Source organism: Musca autumnalis, unplaced genomic scaffold (assembly GCF_047663935.1).
Source record: "Musca autumnalis isolate F117 unplaced genomic scaffold, ASM4766393v1 scaffold_4, whole genome shotgun sequence".
NCBI lineage: Eukaryota > Metazoa > Arthropoda > Insecta > Diptera > Muscidae > Musca > Musca autumnalis.
Genome location: NW_027411977.1, coordinates 64,405,203 through 64,418,009, shown reverse-complemented (window position 1 = coordinate 64,418,009; position 12,807 = coordinate 64,405,203). Strand labels below are relative to the sequence as shown.

Below are 12,807 nucleotides of genomic sequence, written 5' to 3'. Positions count from 1 at the left end.
AAATAGTTTTTTTTTTCTGATGAATAAATTTGTTCTTCAAAAATATATATCCCTAATATACATCGAACATAGAAATAAATACATAAAATGTCGAATGGAATTTGACACTAACACTACAACCCAGTTCAGTCAGCTGTGTATTGCTGCTACCTTTTCTTATTCTACCATGAGAATCAAGTAAGCATGCTGACGTCTGATTGGCTGGACAAGTTCATTTTTTCTATTCCCGTACTTTTTTTTTGAAATTTTTACCACAGGTGGGTCTTGTTGTCCTGAACACAAAAATATATATAACATTTCTGGGAAGTCCATACTTCCCTAGATATAGGCCATTAAAGTTGCAAATTTTCTTTTAAATTATATTTTTATTTTGCAATAGCCGGCCTTTGGCCGGGGATTTGAGACTTTTTCCAATGGACTGCGGCAAATCTAGGGAACGGGATCAAAAATTTAATTTATACATTTTTCTCTAATTACTTTCTCCTATGGACAGGTGAAAGTCTCGGGAACGGCCACAAAATTTTCTTTTATTACAATTTTTTCTAAATAGCCGGCCTTTGGCCGGGTTCTTAAGTCTTTCTCCTATGGACAGGTGCGAATCTAGGGATTGGAAACAAAAGTTTATTTTAAAATTATTAATTTTTCTCTAATTAGCAGGCCCTCGGCTACATATTTTTGCCATTCTAAAGGCCTATATCTCGGGAAGTATGGACTTCCCAGAGATTGTATATATATTTTTGTGTCAGAACAACGAGACCTACCTGTGGTAAAAATTTCAAAAAATCGGGTGTGCGCGTGTATTTTGACGCAGACGCCAAGGAATTGACAGTTGAAATCGAGTGGATTTCGTAAATGTAAGCCAAGCATAAGTTTTGCTATCATTATGTGGTGAGTGGGACTTTAATGACGAAGAAGAACAAAATGTTTTGTTTTCATTCTATCGCGCTCGGATTTCATCACACTTAATTATTAATTAATCAATTAATAAAGTTGAAAATATCAAAGTTTAATGGAAATATTCGTCAGAAAAAGACAAATCGTTGACGATGGGGAACAATGGATTCGACGAATGGGTATGTTATGAAGTTTTTAAGAGGATTATTATATGGATCAAAACGATATATCGTCGGTGTCATGCTTAAGTGTTCCATACGCCATTTTTGACATTTTGAGATATATGTAGTTTCCTGTATGCTCTTTCCATGGCAGAACTACAAGGTAGTGGTATCACACCAGCTGATCGAATATGAAAAGTCAAATCCCTTTATAAAAAAATTATTTTTGTTGTAATTTCCACAACAACATAAAGAAAGTTTTGACATAACATATTCAAAATTTTACGATGCCACTACCTGGGTAATTGTGCCATGGCTCTTTCTGAATTTTTGGTCGGCTTTCACCTATCTGGGAACAAGTGTCGCTTAAGGGACAACTCTCGGATCGGTTCAAAATGTTTACCATGGGTAGCCCTTGGGACCCTAATCCCAACGATATGAACTAGGTGAGGTAGAAGACGTTTTGAGAACAATCTTTGAGAAATACTGAAATCTTTTAAGTTGTTAGGCAAAACATTAAAGAGTCGCGCTACTCGTACAAGGAACGATTTATCCATGTGACGAATTGCCATTGGAATAATCAGTTGATTTCGCCGTGTAGAGTTGAAAAATGTCAGAAATGTCAGAAATGTCAAAAATAAAAGTAGACGCAAAAACAAATCACACTACTCTGTTTATTGCAAGCATAATTAAATTTACATTGACTCGGGAAGTGGCAGAATATACCTCTCAACAATATAGTACCATGGGCAAAATCAGTCAATAAGCCAAACGCTGTCTAACATAGACAGGCAAGGATAAGTCAGTACTATAAAGGCATCTTAATGCAAAATTAATCTAAGAGACGACTGTATTGATGTGGATTGTTTTGAGGACCAGTAGCAACAGATTTGCACAAAAAATCGTATAGTTTTTACATAATTTGTTGCCATAAACCATGGTACAAATACACAGGTAGCCGCATCGGCAATGGTTGGCAACTTAAGATATCAAAATTTGACATCAATTCAATGCAATTGACACATTATGTTACCATCAGCTGGCGTGATAATGCTACCTGTATTATTGTACCATGCCATAAACGAACAATTATTTTGCACTTTGCAATACATTTGTTGTCAAACTGTACATAAAATATTTCAATTTAAATATTTGACAATATTTCAAATAAACAAAACCTGTTGTATTTGTTATTATTCATTTGAAGTTATAAGCAAACCGGCATCAGATTTGTTTTTTTTTATAATTTCATGAACCTGCCAACCTTCTAAAAATTGAACCATGAGTTAAAGGCTTTTACTAAACTCGAATCGATAGAGATGTTATTGTCAGAAGGTCATGCCACCAGTATAGAATATGTATGGGGAAATGCCTCTTTTAAGTTGTAATTTTTCTCTAAGCCGCAGGACCTTGGACCAGGGAACAGGTGTGAATCTCGTAAATGGGAAAAACATTTATTTTAAATTGTAAATTTGTCTTTCAAACTTAAAAACAATTTCCATTTGTCTATTTACTTTTAGGGTGGTTATATGGAAGCCAAAATCACCAAGTTAGAGGAACAATTTAGTGCAGCCAGTGATCCATTCAGACAATCCAATCTTTTCAATGGCATATCAATATTTGTTAATGGCTTAACTAATCCTTCGTCGGATGAACTTAAACGCATTATGATGGTGCATGGCGGGACCTATCATCATTATCAACGATCACATACTACATTCATCATTGCATCTAATTTACCTGATGTTAAGGTGCGAAATATGGATACCAGTAAAATAATAAGTCCACAATGGGTCGTAGATTGTTTAAAAGAAAAAAGGATTCTGGATTATAGCAAATATTTGCTATATACCAATCAAAAAACTTCACAGCCGTCAATTAGTTTTGCCATTAAAAAGAAAAAGGAGGAACCAGATATAAGCATTGGGCAGCCTGGGCCAAGTAGTAGTGGGGCTAATAGCGCACTCTCAACCGACTCTGATTCACTTGAAGCCAATTTGAATTTATTTAATGCTTCAATTAGGAAAAGCTTCGGTGCCCACAACAATACCAGTCTCGAAACAAGCCATAATTCTACGTTAAATTCAACTAAAGTGAATAAAACTTCTGGAAATACATCAGGTGTAGCACGTACTGCAGTTGATCCAAAATTTTTATCTGAGTTTTTTAATAATTCACGTTTACACCATATTGCCACATTGGGTGCTGGATTTAAGCAATACATTAGTGATTTACGTGATGAGAAAACAGATAAAGAATTTCCTGCCAGAAACAAATTGAAACAACGGTTAATTGAAAACAATGTACCTGAAGTGGATATTAGCGCCCAGAAATCTTATATCATGCACATAGATATGGATTGTTTCTTTGTTTCGGTGGGTTTAAGAAACAATCCGCATCTTAGAGGTCATCCGGTGGCAGTGACCCATTCCAAAGGTTTGATGATTCTGACTGACTTTAGACTTGAAATTTGTATTTATTATTATAAATTTTCTAGGCGGATCTGCTGCCACAGAGGTCCCTGTCCATCCCAATGCTGATCGCAAAGTTGAAATGGAATTATTTGCAAAACGTTTCGAACAACAATTGCACAATAACATACTTTCCGATAAGGTCCGCGGAGGATTTGAGAATAAAATGTCACTGTCGGAAATTGCCTCAGCTTCGTATGAAGCACGTGCAAAAGGTATTCATAATGGCATGTTTGTAGGACAGGCATTAAAACTGTGCCCTGAATTGAAAACCTTACCATACGATTTTGAGGCATATCGAGAAGTTGCATTTACTCTTTACAATACCATCGCTCAATACACACTTAATATTGAGGCTGTTAGTTGTGATGAAATGTTTGTGGATTTAACCGATGTTTTGACGGAGTTAAAAGTTTATGTCATGGATTTTGTGAAAGCCATAAGGGATGAAATCAAAGCAAAGACACAATGCCCTTGTTCAGCCGGAGTGGGAGCTAATAAGTAAGTATATTATTGCATTTGTTGTCTGGCAAATTTGAACGCAAAAGACACAGAAAGGTACCGACGAAATAATTCACAGCACATATCCGAACCTCTCTCACCCACATACAAACTATTTTTCATATTTCAGATTACAGGCACGCATGGCAACGAAAAAGGCTAAACCTGATGGACAATTCTTTTTACAAAGTGAAAATGTCGAATCGTATATGGCTGAGATACCCATTAGAGAGTTACCAGGTGTTGGCAGCAGTACAGCTTATACGCTTAAGGACGCTAATTTAATAACCTGTGGAGATTTGCAAAAAGTTTCTTTGGTTCGGATACAAGTTCTGGTGGGAAAGAAATTTGGCGAAACTTTATATCAATTTTGCAGAGGTCAAGATCAGCGTGGTTTAACATATGGTCAAATACGGAAATCTGTATCGGCAGAAGTTAATTATGGCATACGCTTTAAAACTTACGAAGAATTGGAAACTTTCTTGAAACAACTTTGCGAAGAGGTACATCGAAGGCTATTGAATATAAAAAGGAAAACAAAATGTATTACCTTAAAGCTAATGGTGCGTGCTGAAGAGGCTCCCGTTGAGACCTCAAAATTTATGGGCCACGGAGTATGTGATCATATAACCAAATCTGTATCTCTAACCGAATACAGCAATGATTTGAATATAATAACTCGAAATATCCTCAATACAATGAAAGCTTTGGATTTACCACCCCATGAGCTGAGAGGAATTGGGATACAGCTTTCCAAATTGGATGAACCAACATCTGAACAGGAAAAGCCAAAGGAGAACAGGATTATGAATATGTTTTCAAAAGTGAAGGAGAAACAAAAGGACAAACCTAAGGAAATAAAAGTTAATGAAGCAATTGATGAAGCCTCGAAGTCCGCAACCACAAATGAGCCTACCACCAGCGCCACCGTGGAAGCCTTTAAACCCAAGGAAAATATTATCAAAAATATGTTTAGTAAGGTAAAAGAAAAACCAAAAGTGGAACGTAAGGAGTCAGTTTCAACGGCCACTGTGGCCAAAAAGAGTCCTGAAAATAAAAAGCCAATTGTCTCTAAAAGAGGAAGAGGTAAAGCAGCCGCTGTCAGTTCAAAGGAAGTTAATCCGAAATCCAACATTATGGGTTTTTTGCAAAATGCAGCCTCCAAAAGAAAACAACAAGATGAAGCTGAATTTCAAATACCTTCCGATATTGATTTGGAAGTTTTTAATGCTTTGCCACCGGATATACAAAAAGAAATCTTAAGAGATCGTGGAATGAAGAAAATAGTTAATGAAGAACCACAACCACCGGCTAAAAAGGAAAAACCAACAATTGAAGCCAGCAACAATATAAGTGTGTTAAATGAAAGTGATTTTTTGCCCTCCACTTCCCGAGCAGCACAACAAAAACAAGAACGAAAAAAGGCTATGAAAAATCAAAATAATAATGAATTACATTGCGCAACAACTGCTTCACATGATGCTCCACTTATGGAGGTTGATCCAGAATTTTTGGCTGCCCTACCACCCGATTTGCGTATGGAAATTGAACAACAAATGCAGCAACAAAAACAAGTAAATGATCCCGATCAAAGCTATCGGCCGGTAACACCTCCTCCTGCAGTTATCGAAGAATGTACAAATGTAAACACCGAGAGCAACAATAATAGAAATTCCATAAGTTCAGAAAATATTTTTATACAACCGAAATGTTTGGAAAAATTCCTGGCCTGGTTCCAAAGTAATGAGTTACCTGAAAGTTGTGATATAGATATAATATGTTCAAATGCCTGCGAATTGGTCAGGGCCAAGGAATTGAATGAACTCTATGATGTACTATTGTATCTTGGACGCTTAATAAATCAACAAAGATCCTCTAGCCAGTATTGTGCATGGCACATCGCATTTAAATTAGTCTTAGAAGCTGTACAAAAAGAAATGTCCGAAGTTTTTGATGGAAAAAAATTATATATGGGTGTAAAATTGAAATGTGATAAATGTAAAATATAAAAGAAAAAATAAAAATGTGTTTATATGCTTTCAATTAGGTCTCATACATATAGACTGGAGCGTGTTTTGCTCCATTCAGTGTTAGTGTCAGACGGACATAGTGCGGTCAACTCTAAAATTTACCCTGATCAAGAATATATACATTATGGTGTCCTAATTGCCCGTTGACATAACAGTACTGAATGATTGTCAATCGCAGTTCTGAACGCAGCACAATGAAATCAGTCTATGATGATGACTAAATAAAAATGCCTAAATGTATGCAATGTATTTCGTTAAAAATGTGATCTCTAATGCGTCAGTTAAGCCGAAAACACATCCAACGTTTGAGTAAAGTTTAGTGTTGGGCGTTCAGAAAAAACAACAAAAGGGCGACGCCGACACCAAAGTCCAGCGTTGATCTGCTTGCCGACATATAAGCTGAAAACAGATACAACGTTTGATTAAAGTTTTGCGTTGGGCGTCGAGAAAAAAAACAACAACAACAGGGCGACGACGATACCAAAGTCCAGCGTTTATCTGTTTGTCGGCATATATTTTAAATGAATTTGAATTTTTCGGCATCATGCCCAACTGTGTAAAAACGGCCAAAATGACACAGCTTTAAGCTGTAAACAGATACAACGTTTGGGTAAAGTTTTGTGTCGTTTTGGCCGTTTTTACACTGTTAGGCATGATGCCGAAAAATTCAAATTCATTTGAAATATATGCCGGCAAACAGATAAACGCTGGACTTTGGTATCGTCGTCGCCCTGTTGTTGTTGTTTTTTTCTCGACGCCCAACGCAAAACTTTAATCAAACGTTGTATCTGTTTTCAGCTTTACTGCTAAACCTAAAAAAACGACAGGACGTACACAAATATTTCACCTTTCTACAACAACAACGCTCTCTGAGGGTCCATATTACCCAAATACGTTGAGTCCAAAATCACATTTAAAACACGAAATCCGTTGAATTGTATTGTGTCTGAAGTAAAGGAACGCTTTTCGAGTAAAAAGTTGTAAAACTTGAAGATTCTTGAACGTAAAGGAACAGGGCTACCAATGTGTATTTCAGGATTGTGTGAAATCCAGTGGATTATGAACAGCGAGTGTAATATGCCATTTAGATATGACATCATTAGCGAAATTTAGCGCATTATCAGGTTTTTTTCGCTAAATCCGGTTAAAATCTACCAGATTTCCCATACAAAAATAAATCCTCCTATTGAGTGGATTTGTTTAAAATCTGGGCATAAGTTGAATATACGGACTGGATTCGGATCGATGAAAAAAAAAATTTCGATTTAAAGGAAAATTCTGTTCGCGTTAGCCGAGATTTGTCCCTGTCCATAGGAGAAAGTCTTAAATCCCCGGCCGAAGACCGGCTATATATGAAAAAAATTCGATATAAACTAAACTTATCGTCAAAACCAAGGTAATTTTTGAACTTTCGGAGCCTATATCTCGGGAAGTGTGGACTTCCTGCCCATGATATATATATTGGCGTGATCAGCACTGCAAGCCCTAGCTGTGATAAAAATTTCAGATCGATCCGAATCCAGTCCAAACATTCATCCTGGTCCAAAATCTGGCATAAATCCTCGTATACAACTCTGTTTTTTTGCAACATGTTGCTAGAAAATACAAAAAGTTGCAGGCTGGCACAAGAAACAAGGTAGATGCATCGGTGAATTGCTACACTAAAATTAATTGAAAATTTAAAAATTTGTAAACAATGTTGAAAAATTAAATTTTTTTGATGTACAAATTTATTTTGAATCAACCAAGACTAATATTTATGATGTCTAAACGATAAAATAATTCGATTATTTATTTTAGATGGGCAAACTGCGATAAAATAATTCTTTATTTGCTCTTTATGTCCAATTTACATTAGCCACTTTTTCGTCATTTAGAGCTGTTTAGTCATTTATTTGCTAAAACAGGCAACATTTTGCGTCATTTACCATATAAAAATAAATGACGATAGCTACGTAATTTATTCTAAACAACGCACGAAAACACCATACTTTTATACGCAACCCTGCTTTTTCGTCATAAACTACCAAAAAATGCAACTGTTTTATGATGTCTTTGTTTGTATGTGTTGTAGAAAAACAAAAATACTCAAACGATGACAAAAGTGAAAATAAATGGTTAAAAAACTTGTAAAAATTATGTTTTTGGATTATTTGATACACATTTGTGTTGTGAAATTCCTATTTTTCTGAATAAATATATTGTGTGAGTGTGTTTGTGTTATTGTATAAGTGTGTATGTGCGATTGTGTGCGTAAGCAAATGACGCAAAAAACAGATGTAAATACACTTCATTTGATTCTAGGATTTCGTAAAACGAAATCATTTAATATGCATATGTAAATTGGACTTTAGTTAGCATTAGTAGCATATGCTCTGTTCCTTTACGTGCCTGAGGTTACCATTTTTTACCATTTTTAACCTGTAAAGTGTTCCTTTACTTTTAATAGCATACAACTTATATGATAGCAGTTTACCACTTTTACCATTTTCTGCCACTGTTACCATTTTTAAAAGTAAAGGAACAGACCAATAATGTGCTATCATTTTCAGTATTAAACAATAAATTTGTAATTTGACGTATGTTTTTTGAGACGAATTCAATTTACAAAAAATTCTTTTGACGTTTCAAATTCGATCAGATGGGCAAACAAAAATCAGCTGACTGCCATTAAAATCCTCCAAAATGTATATCTAAATGCAATGAGATTTGTACTGGATTTATTAAATCCAGTCGAGGATTTATGGCTAGTCTAAATGAGCTATAAACTTGACAAAAAAGCCCAGTTATAATTCCATCTGCGCTAATGCGAACCATGGTGGAATAAGAAGGTGTTATACCCTAGGCATTAAAAATGTATTATACCCCGTTTATATATAACCGGATTTAACAAACCGATTGGGTTTTAAATGTCAATTCCATTGTCTATATTTCAAACAAATCCTCATAAAGAAGGTTAACCCTGCAAAAAGCTCTAATATAAACAGCATATTAATTTGAATTAATTTTTCACCCTGACGGACGATAGCTTCTGCATTTACCCAGCAAAAAGTTTGCATCCGCGGATGCAGTTAAATCACTAGAACAGTTGTCGCTGGAGTACATCCTTTCCTATGAATTCACCTATGAATTTTACAAGAGAGCGGGCAGCTAGGATGCACTCCATTTTGCTTCCCCGGCACAAAGCTAGGATGCACTCCATTTTCGATCCAAATCACAGCCTTTAATGTAGTGTTTTGGATTGAATTTAGATGCAGTCTAAAGATGCTATAAAATGCAAGCCATTGCAAATATCCCAAAATAAATAAAATACATTGCTTATTCGTGTAAAACAAGAATATTAACTTTATTACATTAACACAAATTATACAAATTTTCCATTTAATTTGATCGTAACTGAGTTTACTTCCTCTGCTCTCCATTTTCTGACACCGCAATTGATTTTGATCCATCATCCAAATGGTTTTTCATTTTTCCTCCTACTCCAGCTCAGATTGACAAAATAACTCCAACTCCACTTCAAAGATAATTTGCGTCTCGTGAATTAATACAATGTTCGTATCTTTAGTTTGTATTTCTTTATTTTTTTTTAACAAATTCTTATAATTTTAGACACTATTTTTTGTGTTCAGAATAAAAGACTACGACTGTAGGGATAAAAAAATTGGCTTACTTGGCTAGGGATCTATAAGCGAGTGCTTCTAAAATGTATCGTGCGGAGTGCATTTTTCATAACTCCGTGTGGACTGCATCGAAGGATGTATTGAAATCATAACTCTGCATTGCACTACTTCCAAACTTTTTTGCTGGGTATGAAACAGCTGTTTGTGTTGTTTGTTTATACCCAGCAGACCATATCATAAAGCTTTACAAAAGTTCGCCAAAATATGCGAAACAAATACACTTTCTACCATTGACATTTTCACCACGATAAAGCAAAAATAAATTTAATTTATTCGTGATATTTTTAAGTCTTTTTAATATTATAAAAATGTTGCAGAACTTTAAAAACATTTGAAGAAGATATAATTTTCGATAGAATTGCTATGGTGGGTAATGAAATGTTTGTGAAAATAAAATTTTTAAAAAGAGATTTGTTGAAAGGCGTGAAAAACGATTAGCTGCTATTCTACTCTTTAAAGAAACGCGAAAATTGCTGATTTGCTTTCCTTTTTTATTTTCTTAAACATGGAACAATTGATTTTCAGCAGCATTGCCATATTGAAATTGCTGAATTCAGTTTCAATGATTTTGTGCATTAAGAATGTGGATAATATCCTAGACAGACGGCAGCGTTAATTTGCATTAAGAACTGTATTTAATTTTGCCCTGACAGACGACAGTTGCTGCATTAACGAAACAGCTGTTTGCTGGTAAACAACTGTTTTGTTGTTGTTTGCAATGTAAATTGTGTCTCAGAGCATGAATATGCTCTCTGTCCTACATGAATTTGGCTCTCTTTTACAGCATTGCCATATTGAAATACCTAAATTCAGTTTAAATTTCTTTGATTTTGTGCATTAAGTATGTGGATAATGCATGAATTAATTTGAATTAAGGCAGTTAATGCAAATTAACGCTGCCATCTGTCTAGGGTATAATGCACGAATTAATTTGAATTAAGGCAGTTAATGCAAATTAACGCTGCCGTTGTTTTAAAGAAACGCGAAAATTGCTGATTTGCTTTCCTTTTTGGCTTAAGATGGGTTTAAGCATTAATGGCCTGTTCCCGTACTTTATAAAGTGGTAAAAGTCGTAAACGATTTTCATATAAATTTTGTGTACGGGAACCCAAAATGTGTAAAAGTGGTAAAAATTCTAAAAAGTTTTTAGTTCTGGAACAGAGCTTAAGCCCGGATCGGGACCAAACTTTTTCCACAGATAGGACTCGTTACCCTGATCACATTTATATATAACATTTATTGCGGAAGTTCATAATTCCTGAGATATGGGCCTCCGAAGTTCCGCAAATTCCTTTGTTAAATGTCGGCTACTTGGAGAAAAATTTTCAATTTAAAAGATATTTTGTTCCCTTGCCCTAGATTTGCACCTGTCCATAGCAGAAAGTCTTAAATCCCCGGCCGAAGGCCGGCTATATAGAAAAAATTATAATCTTATCCGAGCTTAATGCTTAAACTCAACTTGCTCCGCAGTTAATGCAAATTAACGCTGCCGTCTGTCTGGGGTATTACATCAAATCAAGTCAAACGTCAAATTTGCTCACAATAATGCATTAATAGCCCTGTTCCTTTACGTTCAAGAATCTTCAAGTTTTACAACTTTTTACTCGAAAAGCGTTCCTTTACTTCAGACACAATACAATTCATATGGGAGCAGTTTTCAACTTTTACTACTTTTGCCGGTTTTACCATTTTCAGAAGTAAAGGAACAGACCAAATGTGAATTGCTTGGTTATATTTATACCCTCAGCCTTTAGGCTAAAGAGGGTATTTACACTTTGATACGGCCAAAAATGTGCCTCATCGAAATAATGGTTTTAGACCCCAAGTATGTTTGTACGATATCCGTTTCAGACAATTTTGAGTCGATCTAGCAATGTCCGTCCGTCTGTCTGTCTGTCCGTCTGTCTGTCTGGCTGGCTGGTGCGCACGATAACTCTCGAACGGATCAATCGATTCGGTTCAAATATTGGGTATCGAAATATTTTGTCCAGATTTGATTTAAGTTCGAAGATGGGCCATATCGGTTCACTCCTTCAGGTACCTCCCCCACAAAAGTTCAAAAATGTTCGGAAAAATTGTCCGCACCATAACTCTTGAAGGGAGTAACCGAATTAGTCCATACTTTGCACATCATGACAATTCTACCAGACATAGATGAGGTTCCAATATGGACCCTATTGGTTCACTCTTTCGGGTACCTCCCACACAAATTTTTGCTTAAGTGCAGTTAAAGACCTGCTCTCGAATCGCTTTGATTTTTGTTGCAGCCACTTGTATTCACTACCCCCATTACGACGATATAATTTTTTTCAGGAGCAAGTCCATATATCCTCACGAAAACTGCAAACAGCCCATATCGACGCCTCCAAACAATAGTATGCTAAGTCGACTTAGCATGTTTTCAAGTTCTTTACATTTTTATATTTAACGTCCTTTTACTTAAATTCTGTCAAATATTGGTAATGATCGGACAATCCGAACAGAAGTTATAAACAAATATTTCCTTACCATAGTACTGAAGGTCAAAGAAATTTCCAAACTTTAAGAGCTTGTCCTGCAAAACTCGCTTTTCAGAATTAGCAAACTATTATTTGGAGGTGTCGAACGTCCTTAAACTTAAATTCTGTCTAATTCTGGTAATGATCGGACAATCCGAACAGAAGTTATAAACAAATATTGACTTAGCATAGTACTGAATTTCAAAAAAAATTCCTAACATTGAGAGCTTCTCCTGCAAAACTCACTTTTTAGACTTAGCATACTATTATTTGGAGGTGTCGATATAATACCATGTGTCGTAGTTGGAGTGCACGATAACTCTCGAATGGATCAACATATTTCGTTAAAATTTTGGGTCTTTTTCCAAACTTAGTTTAAATTCGAAGATAGACCATATCGGTCCACTCCTTCCGGTACCTTCCCCACAAAGGTTCAAAATTTTCACCAAGATTGTGGGCATGATAACTCTAGGAGGGAATAACCGAATTGAGCCAAACTTTGCTATAGGTAATATTACTTTCAGGCATAGATCGAGTTCTAATATGGACTATATCGGTCCACTCATTTG

The 12,807-nt window shown here is 35.6% G+C and overlaps 1 protein-coding gene across 2 annotated transcripts; it reads left to right on the top strand.

Annotated features, from left to right (window-relative positions):
• Positions 1-867: 867 nt before the first annotated feature.
• Positions 868-6,051, top strand: Rev1 (Rev1 DNA directed polymerase). 2 transcript variants are annotated; one of them, XM_073980476.1, is made up of 4 exons: positions 868-1,073; positions 2,576-3,491; positions 3,553-4,027; positions 4,158-6,051. In XM_073980476.1, exons 1-4 carry the CDS (start codon positions 1,047-1,049, stop codon positions 6,034-6,036), a joined length of 3,297 nt encoding a protein of 1,098 aa, XP_073836577.1. In that variant the 5' UTR covers positions 868-1,046; the 3' UTR covers positions 6,037-6,051. The 2 variants fall into 2 exon arrangements, with proteins under 2 accessions (XP_073836577.1, XP_073836578.1); XM_073980477.1 differs by lacking the exon at positions 868-1,073 and adding an exon at positions 2,162-2,481.
• The last annotated feature ends 6,756 nt before the right edge of the window (positions 6,052-12,807 follow it).